The sequence below is a fragment of the Astatotilapia calliptera genome, chromosome 14, assembly GCF_900246225.1.
Source record: "Astatotilapia calliptera chromosome 14, fAstCal1.2, whole genome shotgun sequence".
NCBI classification, from domain to species: Eukaryota; Metazoa; Chordata; class Actinopteri; order Cichliformes; family Cichlidae; genus Astatotilapia; species Astatotilapia calliptera.
The window spans coordinates 8,421,543-8,449,123 of record NC_039315.1 but is presented as its reverse complement, the minus strand read 5'-3'; the positions used below and the strand labels follow the sequence as shown (position 1 = coordinate 8,449,123).

Genomic DNA, 27,581 nt, shown 5'->3' with positions numbered 1-27,581 from the left:
GGTTTAAAGAAAAAAAAAACTTTATGAAGAAATATCCGGTTCTGGAAAGCCTTGAACTAATAGACAGGAAATGAACGGAGGAGGAACTTGGCCATAGCTTGTTTCATCAAAGGGTCAGACTTTTCTCACTGAGCCCTGCTGAGCGAGCTGCCAGGGAGTGTGATGTGAGGCTTTATGATAAGATCACTGGGCTAACTTCCACTGTGAAGCTGACTTACCCTCAGGCACTCGAATCTTCTGAGGCAGGGGAATCATGGGACTGTTGTCATTGAGGTCAATGATGATCACAGTGAGGGTGGCAGAGCCAGCGAGCCGTGGGGTTCCCCGGTCTGTTGCCGTAACAACAAGCCTGGAGCGACAAAATGAATCTCAGCTTTTTAACTTTTAAACTTTCTGAACCCTGTTACACAATTCTTGGTCCCCAAAGCCCACATCGAACAGCCTGTTTTTGTCTGGATGTTTTTCTTTCTTTGTGTGTGTGTTTTCCAATACACAAAAGCGCCTGAAAGTCATTTTAAATATTAATAAAACAATATGTTTAAAAATATTATCTGCAAGGGATACATGATTTTCTCATAACACTGAAAGGCTGTGATGCAAAAACATGCAAAATCTACTTTTCTCTTTCTATAACAGAAAGGATTTTCTGAGTGGGACTTCAAAATTTGAGTCAAGTTTGCAGTAGCAATATAAAATCCAAATGAAAGTCAGGTGAAACAGTGCAACTCGTTTTTAAATCCTTGGATTTTTCAAAGCAAAATATGAACATAAAATGAGCAAAACTATAAAAACAAGGAAAAGTTGACAAGAATAAGTGTACATTCTAACTGTGACAGAGTCTAAATATGCATGTGGATTAGCTGACAGGAAACTCATGCCAACATGTGGTTACAAACAAACAGAATAAAAGCAAGACTCACTTCGTTTGGGTCCAGATTTCCCTGTCCATTATGGCTGCAGTGGTAACGCTTCCAGTCAGTGGGTCTATCTTAAACAAGCCACTCATGGATGATGACCTGATAGAGTAAGTCACCTGACCATTTTGACCCTGGTCCCGGTCGTCTGCGGCCACCTGAGTGAATTAACACCCCATTTTGGAAACGTAAATATAGAAACATTTGCAGCAGCTGTTTTAGTGTAACTCGAACTAGTGAGCAATATTGGACTTGGAAGTCAATAGTTAATAAAAATGGGCTATATGGTTCTGGCTTCATGGCACAAGCGATTATACAGTAAATTCTTCTGGGACACTGAGATCACATGAAATTGAAAAGTCAATCCTTTGCAGCACTGAAACTATCCAGTTTTCTGATGCTTGAGAGTTTTTATTCTACAGCTTCACATTTAAACAGCAGCCAAGCATAATAAACATTTGGGGGAAAAGCTACTGCACCTGGATAATGGGAAAATCGTAGCCTTGCGCCTCCCTAATGTAGGCTACATAGTTCTGGAGTTGGAAGCGTGGCAAGTTGTCATTTACATCCTGAAGGATTAAGTTGACAGCCATGTAGGAGCTAGAGGATGCTGTCTCAGCTTTCACCACAAGGCGGAGTTTTGGGGTCTCCTCAAAGTCCAGTCCTTCAGATTTCTGGACCCATATTTCACCTAAATCACAAAAGTATCAATGACTCACTTTCTACATTTCAAAAATATAACCTTGTAATGTTTACTGCCATCTTACCAACCGTCGTACTGCCAACACTTACCAGTAATTGTGTTTATTCCAAAAGACTGCAATTTATTGCCACTGAATATACTGTAGGTGATCCCATTTTTGGAGCCATCTGGGTACTGGGCCTGAGCCTGTGTTACTACTGTGCCTAGAAGATGCAAAACACACTATGTTGATACATTTCATTTATACTTCTTATTTCAAATGTATATTTACACTCTTTGAATTACAATGTTAAAGATTTTAAATCACTTCAACCTTTAGCAGCGTTCTCTTGCAGGCTGACATCTCTTGCTGTGCGAGAGAAGCGAATCCCACTGTAGCTCTGCTCCTTTATGTAAATGATAACCACTCCCAGGGAAGATTGTGCTGGGTTCCCTTGGTCCATGGCCTGAACTATCAAAGTCCGTTGGCTTTGGGTCATGGTCTGCAGCTTCTCTGTGGCCTGGATTTCTCCTGTCAGTGAGTTAATGGTGAACCCCCTGACAGAGTTGGCGAAACGATAAAAAACAGAGCCATTAGCTCCAAAGTCTTTGTCCTCTGCTCTCATAGTGGCCAAAACTCGACGATTAGAGACACTACTGGCGGAGACATTCACAATAAGTGGGTCCTGAATGAAGAACGGAGCATTGTCGTTCACATCCTGAATATAGATCGTCACCTGAGCAGTGGAGTTACGTGGGTTTGCGGGGGAAGAATCGGTGGCACACACCTCAAAAGTGTAAGAAGCTGTTCTCTCTCTATCGAGGGGGGATGCTGTGATAATGCGACCTGTGTTTTGGTCTATCATGAACATGCTCTGGGAGCCATGGCTCAGAAAGTACAGCACTTGGCTATTAGGGCCATGGTCCAAATCAATGGCTTTCACCTCCAGGACGAGTGACCCAATGGGAACATCTTCCAAAATTTCTGCTGTGTAGCTGCTGCTCTGAAACTGGGGGCTGTGATCATTGATGTCCAGGACTATCACTTCTACAGTGGCAGTGCTGCTAAGTGCTGGGTGGCCCTGGTCCTGAGCTATCACCGTTAAACTGTACCCAGGCCTCTTCTCCCGATCAAGGGGCCGTGAGGTGGACAGGACACCTGACTGGCCATCCAAGCGGAAGTCTCCAGATGAATCTCCAGCTGCAAGTAGAGCGATAGCAAATGGCTTGTAAACATTTGAAACTATGTACCGATCATTTAAAACATTAAATCAAAAGCAGTTCTCACCTGTAATTTTGTAGTTTATCCTGCCGTTGTCTCCCGCATCCTGATCAGTGGCTCGAAGGGTGAATAGAGGTAGTGCTTCCAGGTTTTCAGGCACCTCTATGCTGTAGTAAAGACGTCCAAAGACAGGGGCGTTGTCATTAACGTCAGTCACCTTGATCCTCACAGTTGCTTTAGCATAGTTCGGTGGAAGGCCTCCATCTTTTGCAGACACTGCCAGAACATAAAAAAGCACACTATAATTTGTTGTAGTAATTCATAATTTAAATATTATTTTTATTATGTATCAGATCTGGCATTTTTTGTAAGGCTGCAGAACAATCAGATGACAGTACCTGTGACAGTGTAGTATTCCTGAAGCTCCCTGTCCAGAGACTTAGTAATCATAATCACACCTGATACTGGGTTGATGCTGAAACCCTCCTGTGAGATACCGTCATATGTCACCTGGCCATTGCTTCCTACAGAGAAACAAATATAGTCACAGCATTCTATTAAAAATGGCCTGTAAAAATAAATTAAAAATCAAAGAATGTTGGTGAAGGTCAGAGAGTTCCATCCTATAACTTGTAGATAATAATGAAAAAAATGCATTTACAACATGTTTCAAATTCTCTTCTATAGCTTGTAAACTTATTTGTTTGTTTGTCATGAGGCTTGCTGTATAAGCATTTGGCAGCAAGAGCCCTCCCTCAGGCGTCTGTGTGCCAGATCGCGTGCTACGAGAAAGCAGCCTGGCAACCTCACCTGTTTACTTCACTAATTGCTTTTGAGGAGAAAGTTTATAATCCTCCTACTTTATGTGCTTCTGACTAACTCTTGGAGAATGCATGCTAACCCCCCCTCATGTAGTCCTTATGCAAATAAAAAGAACTGTTAATGTCTCTAATGTGAACACATAGTCAGCAAATGATGGCTAAGAAGAATTAAAAGCAGCACAAATATAATATGACAGATCAAATCCCTGCACATTATGAATCAGACCTTGGTCCAGATCAGTGGCAGACACTGTCAGCACACTGGTTCCTGGAGGTTGGTTCTCCGAGATCTCTACTTCATACTGGCTCTGCTCAAACCAGGGCGCCTCATCATTAACATCGATCACATGCACACACAGCAGCTGGATGGACGAGTGTTGGGGTATCCCGTGATCCTCAGCGATTACTGTGAGGTTAAAGATGTCCTGCTCCTCGCGGTCCAGAGGTTTGAAAATAGACAGAGAGCCTGTAGGGAGATGAATGAAGGGTGAAATATGAGGAGAGATTTCCTCTACGTGGGTACTTTATTATAGCCTGGTTAAAAGAGACAGTTAGACAATTACGGTATGAAAGCATGTCATCAAAGGCAATAAAAAACACTGCTTGCCATGATTGTGTTTGTAGTCAAGTTATTTAAAAATCAAGTGTGAAAACTTGCCGTGTGAGGGCCAAATCAGTGCTAATCTCCTCCACACACACACAGCTCTGCCTACCTGACTGCTACCACCACCACTGCTGTAACAGCCCAAACGGTCTGGCCACAGTTTACGAGATTTTCCACTGGAGAATGCCACAGCCATCGAGAAAGAAGCAGTAAACACACACTCTAGACACGCAACAGCCAGGCCTGCCGTGCTCCGTAGGAATTAGAGGCACCCCAGCCTTTTCATTATCCTGCCCTAAGAGGGTAGAACTTGCAATGATTTAATTTCAATTTCATGCTTTAAAATCAAATGCAACTGTTAAAGAAAGAGAGGGCCAAGACTGTTTTCCTTTTAACTTTTTTTGTGTGTGTTTGTTTTTCACTTTGTGCCTTTCTAGGATTGAGATAACTTGCCTCTAAGCTTTTAATCTGGTATAAGTTACAGGCTGGAATTTTTTACCTAAATTTGATTCCTCTGTGATCCTACTATATCCCTGGTCACCGATAACACATGGGAAGGGGAAAAAAATGGAGGGATCTGGGGAGAGTTTTTATTTTGGATGTTTTGTAAGCATGTGTGGGGGTTGGTGGCGCCAACGCTGTGGACTGCAGTGCATGTGCGAGCGGAGGTTGCTCAGACAACAAACACATCTCTCTTATTTGATATGGCAAAGCCATTTATCAAAATTTGATGGGTTAATCCCTGAATGGTGTTGTCTTTTGCAGAGAAGCAGTCCCCCATATCACCAGTAAACTCTCCCTACTTCTCTTGAAAGGAAAATTAATGACCTCCATTCTGACACTGAGTGATGAGAATGTGTCTCACACTGTGACTTTACAGATTTATAACAATCGCCTGATAGTTCTCTCTATTGTGGTTAGCTGTGACGCCAAGGTAATGAAAACAGATTGTGCAGAGTTGTCGTAGACCTTTGGTCACTGACCCCAAAACGGGAGCAAACCAGGTGCACAAAGGATTAACTTGTCACTATTCTAACAAATAACTAGTGTGCATGAAAAGCACTTCAAGATGAGTGCACATACTGGGCTGAAGCAGAAGTGACATGCATGACAGACGCTGAATGTTTCCATCCCCAAACTGCTCCAGGAGGCATCCTGGTTGGCGACTTGAAGGCGAGGGCGGAGCAAATGTTGACACGTGTCTCAAACACCACAACAAAGCCCACAGGACCAAATGGCCCAAGGTCAGCGCTGACTAAGTGACATACTCTAATGCAAGCACACAAACACATATGTGCATGCCTACGCACACACATACACACGTGCGTACACATAAACACGCGTAACTGATCCCTCCTCTAATGGTTCCCAGAAGCCTGAGCAGGAGGTTCTTTGGTCTTTCATGGGAATAGATCCACAATAACAGATGATGGGTTGTTGTGTGTGCGCGCGTATGCACGTGTACTTGCACATTCTTGTGTGTGTGTATGTGTGCGTTTAATATTTGGCAAGCTGGCCTGTCTGGCCTCCAACTGAGAGAAATAAGTCATGAAAGGTGAAGCAAGAATTGGGCTGACCTTAGAAGTAAGCAGATTATTAAAACAGTTTGTGTGTGTTTATAGAAAGTAAGGTTAGGTGAATTTTGTGTGGAGTCGTGTAGAGTAGTGAGTATATATGCAATGCAAAGTGAAATTTAGAAGGAGATTCTGATGCAGATTTGCTTGTCTTTTGCTGAAGATGAAATATTTTCATCTTCAGCAAAAGATTTGCATGACACAGTAGTGCTTTAGTTCTAGTTCTACAGCCTAGCAGGGCAGAGAATACAAAGAGAGACCTGAGAAACTGAAGCCAAAAGTTTTAGTATAATGATAAGTAGAAAAAAGAAGCAGAAAGATGAGGAAAACAAGTAAACAGCATAAGAGATTTGAAATCTTACTCATTATAATCTTCAAACTGTTTGTATTTGCACTTAAATTAAATATTTTTTAAGTAGACTATTCTTCTAATCATAACAACTCATAGTTGTGATCAGTAGCTATCCCAGATAACACTGGGTGGAAAGCAAAGTTCACAGTCATCGCCAGAGCTAACTTATGAAGATATAAAAAAAATCAGATTTCCCTTTCGGGGTATTTTTGAAAAAGATAATGGCGAGACAGCAGTGGCACCTTAGGACAGGAGCCCTGTGATCCTGACATATCACTGGTCACTGAGCGCAAAAAAGTAGCAAGAAAATGTTCTGTTCATTTATTTTTCTACACCTTAACTTCAGTTGCACACCCATCAACAAAGTGATTAATGTCAAATATACGACAGTACAGCCCTAATAAGTAGTGAATACAGCGTGTATGTCAAGACCTTTCCTGTTTTTGTGCAATTGCAAGGTGAAATCAAAATGAATTTGCATGTATACAATGACCTTTGGGTGTTAAAAGCCCTTTCTGTTGAGGATTGTGACAAGAAAACCGATCTAAAGGATGTAAATTAGCTATGCATGAAAAACAGCATAGCTAATTTGAATGAAGCACACGGAGAATAAAGCCTGGCTTCGGGCTGCACTTACCCGTACTAGGGTTGAGACTGAATGTCCCTGCAGTGTTGCCTGATTGAATTCTGTAGGTCACTCTACCATTCTCCCCTTGGTCTGCATCTCTGGCCATGACATACAGCACTACAAAGCCCACTGGCTGATCCTCCATCACACTGACAGCTGTTGGCGATATGAACACTGGTGGATTGTCATTCTCATCGGTCACATACAGCCTTGCCGTGACAGAACCCCAGCGCCTCTGGCTGACATCAGGAGCAGAATCTGTTGCTTTTACAACCAGGATGAGGTTTGGAGTGACCTCATAGTCCAGCTTCTGGCCCAAGGAGAGAACCCCAGTTGATGGGTCGAGGGTTAATAGACCTGGGGTATTTGGCCACTGTTGTAGTATGGAATACACCAGTTTGCTGTTGGACCCACTGCCATCCTTATCTGTGGCCTGGAAAGTATAGACAGAGGAGCCAGGATCCATGCTCTCAGAGATGACAATTGTGATGGGGTCCTCTGGGAACTGAGGAGTGTGGTCATTACTGTCCTCTATGTCGATGTCCAGGTGGACAAGAGTGCTGCTCGGAGGGGCCTCGGAGAAGTCATCCACTTCAATTTGCAGATTGTAGCGCGAGTCTCGTTCATAGTCAAGAGGGCGAGCCAAGTAAACGTCCCCAGTCAGACGATCCACAACAAATGTGCCATCTCGGTCCGTACCCCCCACCACTGTGTAGGTCACCTTGTCGTCCTCTAAGGTTCCTCTATCATGGAGACGGACCGAGCCAATAACAGACCCGGGCTTGGCCTCCTCCACCGAATTGAAAGTTATGGAGAGTGAATTCTTCTTGGTAGCAGGTCTGTTAATGCTGATAACCTGCAGTAAAGCAACACATTGGATTTATATTTAACGGCGCAGCAACATGGCAGCAGATCTAATGCTTCACTCAAATGCCCAGTGGCAACTTAAGTTTGCAATTTTCAATACAGAACGAAAATATTTTATGGATTTTAGGCAAAGTGGAAACAGACGTCCTCTCCACACTGAATGTGTTCACGGGGAATAAATGAAACCACTTACAAAAGGTTTTTATAGACTTCAATAACATGACTGCTAAGATTAATCTGACATCTGTTTGGATGCCAAGAAATATAATAGATGATAAAAGTGCTGCAATCAGAAAAGGAAGTGTTATAAGGGCTTGAATTTAGTACTGAGGAATACTGCGGTACTGCATATAGTTTTACACTTCTTTTCCGAGTGTCTTCAAAGACTACAACCTTATTATTTCTCTTCTGAAACATTGTTTAAATAAAACATGTTTTTTCCCTTTGATACATGCATGTAGTGTGAAAATTAAAGCAGCTGTGAAAGGTAAATGAGCACGGAGTGGCTTTATTGATGAAATTTTAATCGAAATTACTGACCGTGTTTTGTAACCTGATTGGCCAGTCTGGATACTCAGCAGTGTATCCAACAGCACAATTCCCACACTAAGTAGGCACTCAAAAAAATATGCTGTGCTTGCTGACAAGCTGTAAATTGGTTCCACATTAGATGGAAAAGAAGTGTTCCAAAAATAAATTGGAATAGGCCTATCCTATCATCGACGGAATTAAATAATCATTCAGAAAAGATGATTAAAGGAAATTACACAAATACGTCACAAGGCAAGAACAACACTGCACTGTTTAATCCAATTAACTAACAATTATGACTTCCATTTTTTGTTATTGGAAAAGAGGAAAAATTGCGCTGGCGCTGACTGGAGCTGTTTATATAGGAGCTCAATTTTCCTGGAACCTATAAATCTTCCTTCCAGAGTTCTTCCATTGTGTTTTTTTCTGTTCTATATTAAATATTAACACGAATTACCTTTAATGCTGTGTTTTATGTTGAGTGTATAGCCTTGCTGCTCCTTGCAAAAAGGGCTACTGTATTAAAAAAGTGTTGAAGTCATTGAGTATGACCTTGATCATAGACGTCTACAGCTGGCCCTCATCACGAGCCAGCTGGGAGTATTTGATTCAGATCCACTTTTCCATTTCAGATAGAAATTTCCCTTTTGAAAATTCACAGGGGAAGAAAAGGGGAGGGGATGGGAGGGGACCTTGTCAGAAGTGAGGCTGATATGTCTGCAACTAGTGCGAGGGGCCCAGGGATGCAGATCGTCGCTGCCCCGAGTCTATTCTTTGATATCAAATAGGTGAATATAGTGGGTGTTTGTGCTCGCAGTGGTTCCAAAACACAGTCTAACCTGAATGGTGAGGGAGCAGGAGGTGCTGCGAGGGGGCAGTCCTCTGTCGGTGGCTGTCACCGTCAGAGTGTACTCAGCCCGTTCCGAGTGGCTGAGAGGGGATGACGAACGCAACTCGCCAGTGTTTGTGTTCAAAGAGAAGCGCTCAGCTCTGGGACCTAGAAGAAACAGAGCATACCCGAACTTGAGATGAGAAGTGCATAGGAAGCCTGAACACACAAACACAAACATTAAATTGAATCCGCTTTCAACAATATACAAAAAAAGAAGAAAAGCATGAAAAAATTAATAAAGACTGGAGGAAGATATATTTCTTTAAACGTCTCTATAAAGTACCTGACAAAGAATAGAATATTGTGCCATTCTCCCCTTCATCAGGGTCTTTGGCTTGCAGTGTACCCAGTACAACCCCAGAAGGCTGACCTTCCATCACCTAAGGGTTAAACCAGATTTTCAGCACTCTATGATAGCAATTTATTTTCTGCCAAACAACATTTGTGCTCTTTCGACATTACCTGAATTATGATGTTTTTCCCTGACTGACTGTGGATGAAAACAGGGTCGTTGTCATTTTCGTCCAGTACAGTGATGAAAGCGGTGCCTGTGGCGCTACGAGGGGGTGAACCTCCGTCTTGTGCCACCACCAAGAGCTGGTAAGTAGACTGCTGCTCTCTGTCCAGAGTCATCCTTGTGCTGATCTCACCTGGGGACACAAGTAGATAAATGAGAGAGATTTTATGCACAGGCACAAGTCCACTGGAATAATGATGAGTCTTAAGAGCCAGCCGGCTTTGATCAGTGACACATAAGTAATAGACATGAACAGTGTGCAGATCTGTTCGTACACAGTCGGATACACGTTCATACACACAAACAGAAGATTTCTGAGAGGTTGGAAGATGCTCTAGAGACTCACAACTCTGCTAGAAGCTGATCACAAATCAGAGCCCGAGTCTCCACCTACAGACTAGCAGGCTCAGCAGGCCAATTAGAACTCAGCAGGATGCTTAGTGCTGCTGTCACCGTGATCTAACTAATTTATGACAGTGGCAGAGGGGCAACCTCAGTCTCTCATCTTTTAGAGATGTCTCTCTGACTTGACTAAATTGTGTTTTTCCACATGCTTTTCATTCAGGAAAAATTTATTTTTTTGGTTATTTGAGCTTAGTTTGACCATAACACAATTTTACAGACAGATAAAATGGACATAATTAAGCTGATCAATTAAAAATTTCCAGTCAAGCATGTGCCAATATCTTCAAAGGCTGATCTTCTGCAAAGCCTTGGAGATCAATTAAACAAATAATATCAGCTTCCTTTCTCATGTTATCTCCTCTGTCACTGGTGAACTAATGTTTTTGCATGCCTGTTCTGTTCTTTAGGCAAATCAAATTTTTATGCCTTCATTACCTTTTTTGTATAAATATGCATATTTATATGGTTGCTTATTAAAATTAAACTAATCAAGCCACATTTTAACACTTAAGTCTAACTGACTAATCTCAGTGGATAAAATTTTCAGTTAACCTGTGTGGGTGTTAATCTGAAAGTGACGGTCAGGATGCAGAAAGCGGTAAGCGAGGCGTCCGTTGGGGCCGCTGTCGCGATCTGTGGCCAACACGTGACCAAAGCCTGTTCCCGGAGGCAGGTTCTCTCTCACAGCCATGAAGACCCTTTCCTGCGTAAGCCGAGGAGAGTTATCATTCTCATCAGTCACCGATATCCGCACTGTGGCACTGCCTGTCTTCTTTAACTGTCCATGGCCTGTACTGGCTAACACTGTCAGGAGGTACATGTCCTTGACTTCCCTGTCCAGGGCACTCTTCACAAACAGCCAGCCGCTGTCTGCAGCAATGCCAAAACCTGCAGCATCTCCATCTGGACGTAAATGATATGCCAGGGGAGCAACGTGGCCAGAGGTTGGTGTTTCTCTGTTCAAAGCTCTGACTTGCAGAAAGCGTGTGCTTATTGGAGTTCCTTCTTTTAATTCAACGCGGTATGTGAGGGTGTCAAACACAGGACCCTGGTCGTTCTCTGCCTGGACATGAACCACAAGCATGAAGGTGGCACTTAGCTGGGGTACTCCACTATCCTTGGCGATAACCTGGAGGTCATAACGGGGGGTATTCTCATAAGAGAGGCTCCCTACCAATCGAATCTCTCCACTGCTGCGCTCTATGCTAAAAATCCTCTGGAGTCCATTTGAAGAAGAAAGGTCAAAGGTGAGTTGTCCATTGACTGCTGAGTCTCTGTCCTCAGCTTGGACACGATAAACTACTGTGCCCATTTCTGTATGCTCTGGCAGCAGCAGGGACTCTGAGGATGAGGGCAGGAAAACAGGTGGGTTGTCGTTGACATCTGCAATGGTAATGTGGACACGGGTCTGGCCAAAGGCAGGAGGGTTGCCGCTGCGGGCCTGCACCTCCAAATCAAGAGCTGATTGGGCTTCATGATCCAGGGGAAGACTGGTCCTTAGGGCCCCGGTGTCAGGATCAACTGTGAAGTAGCCTGCAGGGTCTCCGGAGCTGATGGTATAGGAAATATCTCTAGAGATGCCTGAAAGATGTAAAATTACAAAGACAGGTCACTGAATTATAACATTTTTGGGGGGGGGTTTTACAGAAGAAGTGTCAGATTAAGGTGTCTGTAGTCCGCACCTGTTTTACTGCTGGCCTGGACGATTCCCACAACAGTCCCGCGCAGGACGTCCTCTGACACGGTGAAGTAATACTGAGTCTTTTCAAACACGGGCGGAGCCACTAAACCTGCCACCACACTAATGTTAACTCTGGCATTCGCTAAGGCAACAAGACCACCACCATCCTGAGCAGAGATAACCATTGGAACGACAGAGTTGGCCTTCCCATAGACAGATCGAGACAGTGAGATCACACCTATAAAAGGATTCAAAGATAATACATTAACAGGCAATTTTGACATCACACAATATCATAAATTGTTTGAATTATTTCTGTAAATCATTATAAAAGTCCAGAGCAGGAATGGGGAACAATATTTACACTGACCTGTGTCTTTGTTGAGAGTAAAGTATGGAGAAGCCCCTCCAGGCACTGTTTTGTATGTAATTCGCCCATTCTTGCCTGAGTCTGGGTCATAGGCTGTCACTCTGACAACAGATGTCCCAGGGGCACTCTGTGTGCTCAAACTAACAGCATAACTGAGAGGGTAGAAAGCGGGTCTGTTATCATTAATGTCCACCAGATCTACCCTGACATAGGCCACTGAGCTCAGTCCACCCTGCAGAGGAAACAAAAAGCTCTTTTGTTATACCTTCACATATTAAATCATGAACAGTAAAAACATACCTGAAAGCAGGATTTAGGCCACATTAACAGCGCACATAGACCACATTAATGGTGGAAGTAAAAACCAGCAGTAAACCCAGTTAAGATTTCGATGTATGGCGTAGCCTCTAAAATATAGTCCCAGGAGGTTCGCGTAGGGACACAGATTGATAGTTTCCCTTGGGAAAGAGCAATATGTCATGACCCGTGGAGGGTGAGAGGGCTTGCTGCAACCCAAGTCTGTTTCATAGCCTTTTCATTTGCAGAAATACAGTGCAGGCTTTTCATTTGGACCAGGTGGCAAAAACGAGGAAGGCGGCAGTCCAACTTGTTAAAATATTACTGCCTGACAGTTGAGGTATTTTCCTTCTGATTGCTTTAACATGCCCGCAGTAATTTTCTTTCATTTTTAACTTTTTCTTCTTTAAGTATTTTTTGGCAGTCAGTGCACAGGATGCTGTACTAACTTAAGTCTACCTACCAAGGAGAACTATTCAAACTTGGGAGGGGGACAACTCAAAAACTCATTTTTTTCCCTGCACAGTTGGCCACATCTCTGCTCTCCTGTCTATAAGAAAAGCATGGCTGCTGTGTTTATGGGATTATACTGCAGCTCTGTGGATTCATGATTTCAAAGGGCGGTGGCTTACCCCATCTACTGCAGTAACAGTAAAGTCGAAGCTGGCTGGTCCTTGATCTCTGTCTAGTGCAGCAGTAGTGCAGATCTGGCCAGTCTCCTTGCCAATGGTGAATTTAGAGGGAACAGCGCTGTTAATGCCAGAGCCAAGAGAATAGGTAATCAAGCCATAGGAGCCACTGTCTGCATCTGCCGCAGTCACCTACAGAGAGGAAAACATGCTATGGGTTAAACAGTCCAACATTGCACATTACAATTAAAATTTATTAAGTTGGAAGGGGAATATCTCACTGGATAAACTCAGCAGTTTCCATATTCAATTACGTTACTCTAAATCCTCATTAGATCAAAACTAATTTCTATTAGTTGTAAGAGTCAGGACAGTCCACAAACTGAAACAGGAGCACCATACCAGGTGCCTTTGAAAGCATCTTTGGATCCGTTCTTTATTGTTTATCCGAGCCAGAACATGAGCCAAACAGGCCCTCTGGCAGAAAGAGCTCTGAGGGAATGAAGGGGGGGGGTGGGGGGGGCAGGAAGGAGGATGACTTCTACAGGCTCTGGGAGGCCTGCCAGTGGGAGAAACTGCCTGCTTCTAGAGTAGTGTGTGTCTGCAAAGGACAGTGACAAGAGCGACTGGGCAATGGTGGGATACCACACATTATATTTTAGTGCAACGCATTACAACCTGATGTGATGTCCTGGTTGCAGTCTGGTCTTAATAATGCTGCACATTTAGAGAAGGATAGAACCACTGGAGCTATAAAAGTAGCTCCCAAGCCATCAGCCAAGAAGCCAGCTAAATTACTGTTGGATCTCCCAAGACAGCACAAGGCAAACACACCAATCAGATCAACCCCTGGGTACGAGCAGCATAATTGTTTGCAAGTGTTGGTGCTAGATCGCAGATTAGAGTAGGGTTAAACCTCACAAGTTGATTAGAATTCTTCTTCCTTCCATGTTTTATAAATGAATCCTTTTAGCAAAAACACTAATTGGAATAAAATTGAGCTCATGGTCTGGTGCTCCAACGTGTAGCAGCAGGGAACCTCATCTGTGAAAGAGGGAGCACTCATCAGAAATATCGCCAAGAAAAATAAGGCAAGCCATGGTTATTATCAAATCCTGACTTTTAAAAAAGATGTTACTTGTATGGCTGTGAATGGATGGAAATCATTCACTTGAGGTGATGAAGGTTTGTCTGCAATAATTTAGCCTTCATCTCTTTCCTGAGCAGATGGCAGACGGGGGACTCAGCAGAGAGCCCTCTTGACTGTAACTCCTAACAGAGGGTGAGTGGGGTGTTGGAGTGAGAGAGTCGTAAGGCTGGCAGAGATGCAAGCCAAAGAGAAGAAGAATAATAAACCACACGAGGAAAGGGGAAACCAAGAGCAATACGAGAAAAGCTACTCTTTTAATGTGCAAAAGCTGTTGCTTACTTTTTATCATTTAGCAGGGGGGGACAAGTTATTTATAACAACCCCAAAGATTTATGTGTTTGGTTTACTCATATTTGTGTGATGAGTGTCAGCTGGGGGGAAACTGAAGGAGCACCTTGGTGTGAATACCTGAATGTTGTTAAAGAAAAAGATAGCAGATATGCAACAAGCATTTCCCAGCAGATCTGCAAGAACACATTTCCTCTCTTGTGACTGAACCTTCAAAAACCTTTACTGATTGTAGAAGCTATGATTTTTTTTCCCATTTTGGGCAAAACCTTCTATAAAAACTTTTTAAAAGTACACCTACATACAGTGTATGAAAAAGAAAGAAAAGACAAGAAAAAAATGCTTTCAGTAAGGTGGCAACAGGAGTTTTTTTAGTCTATTCAGGCTAAACAGCAGTTCACAATGAAATGAGGCTGTTTTTTGAGTTTAAAAAAAAATACCAGCAAATTGTAAAAAATAAGCGTGGCACAATAAACTGGGTAATTGAAACCCCTACTTACAGTATTTTACCGTTTTTACAGTTGTTTGTTGCATGAGCGCACAGCAGTGGTGGGGGAGGGGACGGTCACATTAAGACATTTGATTGGGCAATCCCAGTGTCAGTAATGAAAATGAGCCAGTGTGCTGCTCAAAGTCCCTGATTACAAACTAAAAATAAAAGTAGATTAAGATGAATAAGCCAGAAAACATCAGACAAAATTAGATTCAAAAAAGTAATAAATAAAAGCCTTTTCTTTTGGGACGTTGCATAATGCTACAGTTCTGCACTGGTGTCACAGCGAGGAGTCATGCATTATTCATACTTGTTTATGTCCCTTTCATGCATTCTTGGTTTAATTACCATTCTATTCTAACCTTTTATACTATATATAACTTCCAGAAAGCACATTAAGGCTTAACCTCAACCACATATACATATTGTAAATTTTAAAACTGGTAACCAGACAAGTCATTTAACATCTGCTCGATATAAATAGGAATTCTCCACCCAATGCAGCATAGAAAAATACCAGTCTCCACTATGCTGTATCCATCACTAATATCAGGTGCCTCTGTTTCAGTTTCCCAGTGACTTTGTACTCTCTCCTCTGGAGTGTATAGGTATTACACAAACTTTATTTTTATTGGATTAAAGTTCAAAAGCAAGAGTACGCTTAGATCATCACCAGCAGCCAGCAGTATTCTCCCTACACTTCATGTATGTGAGTGAGGAATGATGGGAGCTGTCTTATCAGCAGGGGAAAGGCAACGTTTGGCTGAGTCCTTAGTAAAACAAGCTGGACAAATCCAAAGATAACTGGGGAACTTTGTGGTTCTCCCATCAGATTCCAGGAGACTTCCAGAGGAGACTTTCTGACTTTCTGACTGACTGACTGACTGACTGTCCAGTCAAGAGAACAGAACTCACAGGAGAGAACAGGATTTTGTATATTTATATATAACATGTCCAAATGAAATAATGATCTTGAGGCTTTTTCCTGCTCTATTGTTTTCTGGGCCGTCTAATATCCTAATACTGTGGTCTGGGAAAGAGCCTGGCCTTTATTTTCTTTTCAGAAGGCCAGGATTTGGGTGATTTCTATTTTTGGATGTGAAATTTCCCAAAATGCCTTTTCTAATCATTGAATGTGGCTTTTCAGTTCTTGATCATAAATGTATGAGGTTAATGCAAACATATGTATGTGTGACCTTATTTGTCCATAGCTAGTGCTCCCCGCTAGACCTTCATTGTGCAGCCGTGCATAAAAACCACACCGTGGAAAGAACTAGTGCAAAAACCAGTGAGTAAGTGAATGATGCAAAGCTGGGCCCGCTGAAGCCAACAAGGGGTGAACTGAAGGCAATGTAGTTTTTATTCACGCACCCCGTATTTTAGAGTGCCCAGTCAAACAAATCCATCTCACGTATTCCTCAGCAAAACCAGCCAATCAGGACCGCAACTCTGCCAATCCAAACAGGCCACAAATGACGGAGTGCGCATGTAAATGTTTGCCAACTGGGAAATCATCACACACATCAATCAAACTCTGCATGCACAAGTCCTGTGAGTGTACCTTAGATGCGTAAGCAAAGACACAAACGTACAAACATTGGGAATAAAGCGACTGCTCATCACAGTCTCGTGATGCTTGCAGAGCAAGACAGCAAGATCAAGTTAATTCTGAACTCCGATGACATCAAACTCCAAATATTTTTTTGTATTCTCATTGCAAACATACAAAACACAGATTAGTATGCAGCAAAACCAGCAGGGGCCCAAATTAAACAAAATACAGCAACAGTTTTAGAAAATACTGGATGACATTTCTAAATCTCTTAAGCTCATATTTATGACTGAGCTTTCTTTTATCTTTCTGGAGTAGTGCTTTTACTTACATATGTTGGCCAGACAGTTGGCGTGGGCTTAAAGAAATATTGTGTGGATGTTAAAAAGGAAAAAGTTTTCATCCTTAGGTTTAGAATAAAGGGGACCTTGTTTAGTGAATGATGAAGATTTATAAAAGGTAAGGGAAATTAGTACTCCACCCACTACATAGATTTCAGTAGGCATATTTATGATGTGGAACTTTCAGAGCAGTGACGCCGCAGTTTCTGACAACCCAGTGAGATTTAGAACAATATTAGACCCAATCACATGCATTTTTCACCACAACATGGTGAATTTCATTCAAAAATAATATTCAATGACAGCTGTACAGGCATGACAAGTTAAGCTCTTAATAGCAGGACTCACACAGGAGCAATCAGCAGGGTAATGTGATAGATTGATAAAGTGACAAGATCATTAAAGACAGCAGAGGCAAAGAGGAAAGAGTAGGCTCAAAGAAGTAAAACGAGTGGGTGAGCTGTAGAAATCTGGACTGAGAAATGCTTTGAGCTTTCACAGCTGGTGCGAAGCCCTGCACACTGCTCTGCCTCTATTGTCCTGGCATCACTTCTGAAGAGAGCAGAGATGAGGAAAACGAGGTGGAGACCTCCTAAAGGCCTCTCTCAATAGCCGCTTAAGTAGCAGATGGGCAGGTCAGGGACTTTGTGACATGTCCCCCACCACACCAAAGAGCCAGACAAAGACCACACCCGGGCAGTGGAAGGAAGAAGCCCGCTCACTGTTGACAAATATATCAAAACTCTAAACATTTGTAGCACAGCCTGTACCGTCTGGATTAGGACCAACCATATGTGAAAGATTTCAGTGATTACTCATGAGACAAAAAGCTGAAACCTTCACAGCATAGTTTAAGACATGTGTAAGGTCTATAAAATTGTGACATTAAATACTGCCAAACTGTGGCCTGTGACGTCTAGCTGTTTTTGTGTAAGTGTGATAAAGGCAATGAAATATATCAAGTATCTCAGAGTATCATCCATATTGCCCCATTGTGTTCCACATATGTACACAGAGAAGGTCTGAATATGACAAAGCAGGGCAGAAACATGGTATCCCTAATACACTGCAATCAGGGTACCATACTGTAAAGCTGCAGCAACGCCAGGACTGGTTAAACGATTTGTTTTAACAGAGGAGTTGTTGTCCTGTGTATTTTAAGCATTTTGGGAACTTGTGTAAAGTTAATAACAGCTTATAAACTGATATTTCATCAGTACAAATATTTGTCTTAGTGCTGATTCAACAGTAAAGATAAGTGGTAATCAAATATATCAAGAGTCACCCTCTGGCCAGCATTAATATCCACATTGAATTCAAAGAAATAAAACTGTCCTTTCACTGTAGTAATTGGTTCCAACTGCCCTTGCAGGAGTAATGAGCCAAGAAACACCAACAGCCTCCAAGACACCAGTGCTGATGTAGGAAAAAAGCTAAATAGTGGCTTGAAGAAAGTGTAAGACAAAAGTCTGTAAGTGGAGCTGAAGGATTAATACCCAGAACCACATGTTCAAACCTCACTGCTTTTGCTGTAAAAAGCAAAGAAAAAATGGGCTGGAAGTAGATTCCTTTGACAGCCGCACAAATTGCATTGTAGTAGGAATGACTTTAGGTACAACTCCTTGGGAATAATGTTTTACATCAACTCCTAATTATTGTTATACCTCAGCATCAATGTACTGGCACCAACAATATCAAATAGTTTTATAATTACGCACAACAGCTTTATATACTTTATATGCATTTGAAATTCACATAACATTCAGCATTACTGCATGACTTAAACATGAACTATATCCAGATATGCTGTCTCTGTCCACATAAAGAACATCTGCTATACTGGGTATCCCAGTAATACACGATATAACTGTCAAAGTCAGTAACCATCTTAATCACACCAATTTCTCCCCCCCAAAAAATATCATGCTATTTGCCAGTTGCCAAGTCATATAATCAAGAGCTATCCTTTCACAAAGGTAATAGGTTCCAACTGCCTTTGAAGGGGGAATATACGAGCAGACGAGAGTTGCAGATGATGATTAACATATTTCCTTTACGCATGCTTAAATGTAAACATGACAGGTACGCTTTGAGATTACTGCAAAAAAACAGATAAATTTGCGTTTAATTGGTTTGCAGCAGTGAAGCAGTATTTTGCCAGATTATGGCTCTAACTGGGCCTACTTTTAGACTCTCTCAGAAAAAAGAAAGAAAAATCAGAAGTACTGATTTCCCAATCAACAGTGGTTCCATGAAGTGCTGCTTTTTATCCCTGTCTGAGTAAAGCGCAGAGAGGGATAAATGTGAAGGAGCTAGGTTCAGGGCAGCAGGTTACTATATTGCATGGAGCACATAGCTGGCAAAGGAACAAAGGGGAGGGATATAAGGACACTTAGAGCTAGACTGCAGACAAGGGAAAAGTAAAGTTTCTGAGTCTTTCCTACATCACTCACTATAATACTACAGTACTTAAAGCAGGTAAGTTGAAACATCATAACAGAAGTTCTGTCTGTAAAGCAGGTAGAAGTCACGTCTCCAAAAATTCCATGTAATTGTAATTTTCCAGAAATGATTTGGGAGCATCCACATTCCCCAAACAAATTTTGTTACTGGCAATGTATCTTCTAATCATAGTTCTCTTTCTCGAGCAAGCCTCATTTCTTTATATTTTACCTCCTTAAGTGATAGTCCTCCAGGCTTTTTGAGGGTCTTTCAAAGATCTCTGTGGGCATTGGCTGCTTTTTCACTCATTTTATAGTCCATTCAATGTACCTGAGTGTTTGCAGAGGAATGTTGGTTTGTTAAGAAAACTACAAATCATAGAAGTACAGAAAAGGCACCTAACTTAAGGGGTGAATCACTGCTGTGTCTATACATAATGACAACATAGCAAAGAACCAATTTTAAATTGCATCTTTAGGCACTTTATGGCTAGGAATCGTTTACAAAAACACATAGTTTGCTCCAGATTCTTTAGCTGAATTTATGAAAAATGCCAAAGATAACACAGTTTGACAGGCATAAAAATGTATTTTTTTATGGTGATTCACAAAGAGCTATTACCCGAGTGTCTCCTGGATAAGTGGAGAACAAAAGAAGAAGTGGCAGGCCTAAAAAAATATCTACAGCGGATGAATAGTATCTGAAACAGGAAAAAAATCCAGCAAAGGCAGAAACTGAGAGATGCATCTGACACTTCGGTTGAAGGACGGAGGACCTTGTCTACTGCTCAGTTTAATCACTTCAGTATCTGAAAAACTGCCTGCCACTAGCTGCCTTGAAGATACTGTGGATTTTTTTTAAAAATAAAATGGTTCTATAGTGTAGTGGTTAACACATTTTCCTAACAAAGGAGCATCTAATGTTGGCTGAAGGCTCATCAGAAATGGTGTGAATGGAAGGGTGGCTGTCAAGAGCACATGCTTAAGGAGGGAAAATGGAGAAAAGGTTGAGCAATGCCAAATTACACAACACCTGAACTGAAAATCAGTATGATTAGGTCTCATGGAGTGATGAATCTGTATGGCAGCATAAAGGCAAGTAAATATCACAGCATAGCACTTTGTACCTACAAACTATAGACTTTTAGATTACTTAGTATAAGAAAAAAAGAGAACAGGTAATGTGATTCCTCTGGAAGAAAGCATGACTGCTGACCAGTAATGTTTAAAAAATAAATCTTTTCTGTGGTATTATAATTCTAAAAACTTAACCCACAAGACTCCACAGAGTTTCAAAACATAACTCCTAGTAATCAGGTCAAAGCTTAGGATACATTATCATAAATTTGCCAAAATGAAGCTCAAACAAACAAGTACCCTTACAATGGCTCATTTTTCCTTTTTTTATTTATAAAGAAGGAATCAAACAACATAAGCAATGTAGAGTCTAAATAAATAACAAACAAAAAACTTGCAATACCCATATTTTATACTCAGGCCCTCTTTGTACTTTGCAATTTAGCAGTTGTGAAAAAAGTTCAGTTGTTAGGTGGCCTACATTTTTTTTCATTAGACTTTCATTTAAAACTGAAGCGTCTGTCTTTCATCTGGACCTCGCATCTGGAAGTCATTAAGCGTCTAACCATTTAAGGAGAGACAGGTCCCAAAAAAGGCCAAACGAACAGAGAGGAGAGGTATTATGCTGCTGAAGAAAAAAGGTACAGCTAATAGAAATAATGGAAACGGAGGGCTATTTAAGAACAGACATGCAATACTATTTTTCAGCTTTTAAATCATGTGTGCGAGTTAATACACTAGAAACTCAACACAATAATGATGACAAAAAAGTCTGAGGAAGTATGACAGGTACACACCGACAGCTGCCCTGTAAAAACTTTCTGCACAGTCCTACTTTGTCTACCAGCATATCCAAGTGTTTTTAAAGTTTTTTAAACTCCTGTGTGTACTAACCTATCCAGTGAGAGCCTTGACCCCAAAGGTTCAACTGAGAAATTTGATTTGCATTTCTTTTTCAAAATATATTCTGAATAAAGTCCACTCTCAGTGAAAAGGGATTGTTTTCATTAAAATTTGAAAAGCAATGTGTGAAAAGGTTTGCTCAAATTAGTGGGAAGGGCCTACATGCCAAACATGCTGCTGGAATTGATTTAGGCTTAGAAATTGGGAGGAATTTTGAATTTTGTGCAGCGTTTGCCACAGCTTGCAAACTTCTTCCACATGATAGCAAGGACAGTTCTTGGAGAAGGCTTTGCACTGGCAAGAAAAATAAATGTGACAAAAACTCCACTGGGTGGGTAAGCATGCTGCTGGCGTGGCATTAACCCCTGGCCACCTGGAATGACAGAGGCTCCATCTGAGGGGCTCCTGCTCAAGACATTAGCTTGTTTATTTTTCCAAAGGTCAGATGTGAGAAACAAACCTGGCTTTTTTTTTTGTTTTTTTCTTTTTGTGAATGCTGGTTAGTCGCCTGTTAAATCACTATGTTGACGAGTTAACTGGAGGAGCTTGTCTTCTACTTAGTTTCATTTCAGTGGCTGTGAAATTATTTGCCACAAGCTGCTTTGGAGATATTGTGGATTTTTTTTATATGAATTGGCTCTGTAGTTTAGTGGTTATCACATTGTATAACGAGGACTATCCAAAATCTCTGCCAAATATGTGGTTCCAACCATTGTGGCAATCCCTTATGGATAAGGGAGTAGCCAAAAGAAGCTCTTATTATCTTTTGATCGACTAAATGCAAAAATAAAATTCTTAAATTAATAAAAATTTGACTTATTCAGCAGTAACATATATGTAAATGGACTGGTAATTCTTTAGCACTTTTAACTGCAAAACCTTCGATAAAGTGCTTTATTAAATGCCTAAGCAACTTTTCTAATATTCCCACACACACTCACACTCCAGTGAATGCACCAGTGGCCCCTCGGAGTTCTTACACAATGATACTGTGACAGGCAGGCTAGATGAACCAGGCCTCAAACCTCCAACCTTCTGTAGACAGCCTGCTCTAGCTCCAAAGCAGACTGTATAGTGTGGTGGATGCATTTTCACTGAACTGTGTAACCCCACAAAAAATTCACCTAGCGACCAAGACCTTCTCAAGGTCCAGTTTGGAACTGATTCTGGAAGCATGCTGAGCAAGATTCACTCTCACAAGACAAGGGGAGGTGACCTTACATCAAACACCCACAGTGAACCCTGTCAGGCTCTCGCTTGGCTCTGTTTCAGCCAGTCATCCCTTCCATAGTCCTCCAATAGCAGTGCTGAGCTCTGGTCTGCTGAGGCAGACCGGGCGGCGGATTGCAGGGCCTGAGTAGGTGGGAGGGGAACTAATATGAACCATGCACAGCACGGGGGTGCAGGAGTACTGATGTGGGTTAGGCGAGTACTACAGCTGCCTGCAGTGGGTGGGAGAATGCCCACAGAGCATGGCATGCACAAACAGAGCACAGATGCGGTGGCGGAGCCAAATTGGACCTGGTTACCAGAGATCCACGAGCTTTTTTGATGAGGTAGATAAAGATTATTCAGTGCTAGAGTTTGTGCTCTACTCTATGTGTGAGCCAGGTCTACAGCACAGGCTGCTACATTCCTCTGATCAAGCTGTCAGAAAATTTGTAAATACAAATGCCAACAAAGACCAGAACCTGCAAAGACCGGAATCTTATAGGCGATGAACTCTTTATCTTTGACGTGGTTTTGAATTTGCCAGTAGAGACACTCAGAGGAAGAACCATGAAACCACAAACTAATTTTAACCATCAGTGTTTAACATAAATCAGAACATGAATGAATCACAAATAATGGATAACACACTGGACAGATCCGATTCAAACTGTTCCTGTGCACTGGCTGATCATACAACAGATCCTTCTCTTCTACTTTAATAATCTTTAAAGTGGGATTTGAATTTGCTAGAAGAACAAAGAATGACATGCAGATGCTGGTTATGTGGCACATATGGACGCTGATAAAGACATGTAGCCAAAAATATGCACATACACTTTGTATGTTTTTACAGTATTGTCCCTGAGGCAGTGCTTAAGTCTGCAATCAGAGTAAGACTGGGATTGATTGGTGGAGTTTCTTAGCGCAGCAGAGGGAGCCATACCTGTGGTGTGGCATGGACTCAACGCTTTTAGTGCTCTGCAGCACCAGTAGGGCTCTAATAAAATACCAAAACTTCATTTCTCAACCGCTTTCATCTTACAGAAGGCAGGAAATGGGAGACGCACAGCAGCAGAGGAGTAAGCTTCCAAAAAAACACTGGCATTTTTAGGTGGTTGAATTTTGAGTAAAGGTTTCCAAAGTCAAGAAATTCGAAAGATGTTTATTGACAGTCTACTGCCATTGTAATTTCTACCTGAAAACAGTAATTCAAACAGACAGTTTAGAAGGCAGAGCTTGAGTACTATGTTACTGTGCGTATCTGATTATGTAAAGAGTCTAGACCTGTCCAGTTTTACAAATAAACTCAAAGTTGCGAGGTGCTAGCGCTGCCTCTCTTCTGTGAACGTGCTGATGGCTAGAAAAGCCCGTACCTACTTTTACAGGAAAATACTATATTTGTAGTAAAATAAGCGCAAAATCTTTTTTATATACAGTTTTCAAAATTGTCACTTATTTTGCAGAAATGTTTTTTAAGCATCAACAAACTTTATATCCTATGTTATTTTGGTGGCAGAACTACACAAAGGGGCTGTTGGCTTAATAGAGAGTACAATATTAACAGATGAAAAGCATGGAGCTTTCATTTTTTCCTAAACGTGTTAAGCACTGGTTCCACTTCATGACAGTTGATGTCATTACTCAGCCGCCCAGGCAGCGGCAGTTACACATAATGATGAAGCTGACGGACTCTCCTGCAGCTAATTTAACTCAATTATGCTCTCATGCACCAGCATTTCACTTAATGTTTACTTAACTTCTCTGTCAGTCACCCAATGTCCTAAGAGACTCAAAGCTTCAGTGTAACTGTGCTGAATGTCTGATTGATATTGTTTAAAACAAATCATAAAAATGTTTGACTTACAAATAAGTCAGCGTGGGCTTAATTAATCAATACGGTGCATGTTTTCAACAGACCATTCTTACACAGCATACGTGACATTTTCAGCATCCTTTTAAGCTGCATGGATCCCAGTTGTCGAGCATATCATGTGACTGAGTTTTAATTAATGTGGCTGCCTCCCACATACAACAACCAAGTAATCGGCCGTTCGTTTGCACTTTAGGCGTATAACGCGTAACTTACCCCACACATTTTTTCTGCCAGTTTTCCAGAGACACTCTTGCTTGTCCTAATGAGTTTTCAGATAACGTGATGACTTCAATCATGTTCGTAAATATTCGAGTATGTTAGCGTAAGCCTGTTGATTAAAAGTAGAGATTAAAACCCAGCTCCGACAAGCACGACCCCTGCAGCCGCTGTTTCGCAGTGCTACTCTCATGATGTAGTGACATAATCAGTCCTGAGGAAGGAGAACTGGATTGCTCTCTATTGTTGTGCTCTCGAATGCAAGAAAAAGGAGGTGGGGATGTGGCGACGGGGTGAGCCAGGGCATTGGGGTCATGAAGGCCTACTGGAACCATGCATATAAACACACGCTGTCACTGACTGATAAACACTGCAAACAAACAAAGACTGCTCAGGCTGGGCTCTGGCGTGCGAGCTGTTTCTCCAGTAAATTCTGTGTAACTGTAAGCCCTGCACTGAAGCAAGTCATCTTTGGTTCGGAAACACACAAAAATGACAACACTCCAGCAATGCAGATGGTCAAAAGAGCTACGCCAACGTTTAGATCTCTTTCTTTTGTTTCACTGAGTCGCATAATTGCGAGTCAACACAGATTCATCCGGAGTGGACAGAGAATCATGTACCGATAACCAGATGAGTGCACACAAACACATACGCATTATGTACCGTATCTTTCCAAACAGTTTCCTGCCAAGTACAAACAACAGCTGTTCCTCGCATAAAACTCTGGCTCTGTCAAATACAGATGGATAGAGATACTGGCGGCATGTCATCGTTACACCTTGTATCCTGATGTTAAACTTGCTGGAAAATGTGATAATGAAATTTTCCACATGCACGTAAAACTATGTTATCTCCTAAACCAGAATACATTGTGTTACGTTAGAGCACCTTTACTGTTGGCATGTTCAATATATGTTGAATGCAATATTTGCAAATTTACCATCTGATGCATTCACTCTGATTCATGAGGAGTTCTTTTCACATAAACTCTTTTGAGCCTCCAAAGCCATAGGTGGGTTTCATTTCCTCGCTTGCATATTTATTTAGTTCTCAGCAAAATATTTAGGTGATAGGATAATTATATTTTATCTTGTATACATGTCTACTCCCCTTCTTCATGTGATTCATTTCAAACAATCCCCTCCGAGTATACATAAGGTAGTCAGTGAGCACTTCAGTTGTTTCTCAGAGCAAAAGAGACTTCCACAGTAAACATGCCCTCCACAAGATTACACTCACGCAAGCTCTTAAAAGGAACACACACAAGTCAGGATCCGACATATTTCATCTATTTGAAAGATAAAAACCTGTTTGGGTTACCCAAAAGCCAAGTTTTGGCCTTGACTTCCCCTGATGATCCCCAAAGTATACTTAAACACACCTCAAATTCACTTCACACACTACTCAAGAGCACTTCCAGGCAAGCCTAAATCAGTTCAGTGATTACATTTCATGCTTTTTGCTTGGTAATGAGACCTGCATAGGATGGGGTTGTTATCATCAAGTGTCTGTATATGTGCTTCAATATTAATTACTTACACAGCTGTTTGAGAGAATGTCCTCTGTGTGAAGTTGGTGGAAAGTGGTTCAGGAATGACATTTTACTCTATCAATAACATCAGCACGTAGGTTCAAATTTACATTTGTATCTGTTGTTTGATTTTAGAATTGCTCGAGCATAACAATATAAAAGGATCCACACACCAAAATTGCTGAAACACACATTTCATCTCATGTTCAAATATTTTTTTTAATTAAAACCTTATTTCTACATGGCAGAAAAAAGCACTGCTACAGACCTAAAGATATGCAGCTGCTGAGTCTTTGTTTTACCCTGTGAGCATCACAAATAGTCACATTCATAGTAAAAGTCAGAAGAATCATTAACAGTTAACCTTGCTAAAGAAAAAATAGATTTTCCATATTTTATAAATGCGATCAATGTGACCCATTTCCACTTTCAGGCTCTGTGAAATTGGGCCTTCCTTCTCTTTCTCTCCAAAACTGATCCCATATTTGGCATCAAAAGTTTACTCTCACAGATCCAAAGTCAAAACATAAAAATGTGTGTGTTATTGTGGTCACTGGGTATTATCGCCTTGTCCGGGTAAAAATCCCTCACATCTTACAGCACTTCAAGAGAGCGATATCACAAACTTAGGCCCTGATGGGCGAAACATGCTTCTTCTCCTGGGCACACCTATAAGGCAGGTTGTTCAGAGGCACAATATATTTCTTTTCCCCTTTTTGTAACATGCAGCATTTACTATTTTTAGCCATGTGAGTAGCAATACTTATGTCTCAGTCCATCACCGTGACCTAAATCACACATCTCTAAATCTACTAGATAGGCTGAAATTAAATTGACTCAGATGTTCCAGTGGGAGTCCCAGAGGATGACTCGCACTGAATTTTGCGATTCTTTGACTTTTTCTGTCACCTGATACTTCCAGTGCCACAAACAGGTCAAACTTTTCACATATTATAAAATATTTCAACCACTAATGGATGGCCACAAAGTTTGGTGCAGACATTTTTGTTTCCCCAGTGATGAATTCTAATGACTTCATCATATTTCATGCTCACATTTGTGGTTTTGGGAGAAATATTTCAACAAGGACTGGAAATATTGCAATGAAATTTACTTCAGACATTCACGTTCCCCAAAGGATAAATCACAGCAACTTTGGTGATCCTTTGATTTTTTTTGTTTTGTTTTCCTCTAGCGTCATCGTTTCGTAATTCCTTTTTTCAAAGCTTTGATTCACGACCAAATGCCTTAGAAACTAAAAACATTCCCATCAGCCTCGGCTCACTTTGTGTTTAGTATAATACCACCATCTGCCATTTTTCAGCAAGACACAATAAAATAAACAACGTACTCTCCGTGTACAGTGTGAGAAACGCACGTGCAGGGATTGTTTACAAGAGAACTGTTTTGAACTTGGTATTTGCCTGTTTGTGTTTACATTTAAAAAGTGTGGAACAATTTGGCACATAACGTAATGTGATGACATTATTTCAGCAAAATGTTATTTTTCTGTTA

At 41.4% G+C, this 27,581-nt stretch overlaps 1 protein-coding gene across 1 annotated transcript in view; it reads right to left on the bottom strand.

The window, feature by feature from the left end:
- LOC113035764 (protocadherin-16-like) overlaps positions 1-27,581 on the bottom strand; it is an 81,407-nt gene that overhangs the window by 5,013 nt on the left and 48,813 nt on the right. Inside the window, exons 3-18 of the mRNA XM_026191454.1 lie at positions 12,990-13,178; positions 12,061-12,292; positions 11,692-11,928; positions 10,562-11,590; positions 9,550-9,737; positions 9,371-9,467; positions 9,035-9,192; positions 6,807-7,653; positions 3,866-4,105; positions 3,217-3,342; positions 2,885-3,094; positions 1,931-2,797; positions 1,707-1,820; positions 1,394-1,605; positions 921-1,072; positions 219-349 (exon numbers count right to left, since the gene is read on the bottom strand). Coding sequence (XP_026047239.1) covers positions 219-349; positions 921-1,072; positions 1,394-1,605; positions 1,707-1,820; positions 1,931-2,797; positions 2,885-3,094; positions 3,217-3,342; positions 3,866-4,105; positions 6,807-7,653; positions 9,035-9,192; positions 9,371-9,467; positions 9,550-9,737; positions 10,562-11,590; positions 11,692-11,928; positions 12,061-12,292; positions 12,990-13,178 — 5,029 coding nt within the window. The remainder of the gene's footprint in view (positions 1-218; positions 350-920; positions 1,073-1,393; positions 1,606-1,706; positions 1,821-1,930; positions 2,798-2,884; positions 3,095-3,216; positions 3,343-3,865; positions 4,106-6,806; positions 7,654-9,034; positions 9,193-9,370; positions 9,468-9,549; positions 9,738-10,561; positions 11,591-11,691; positions 11,929-12,060; positions 12,293-12,989; positions 13,179-27,581) is intronic.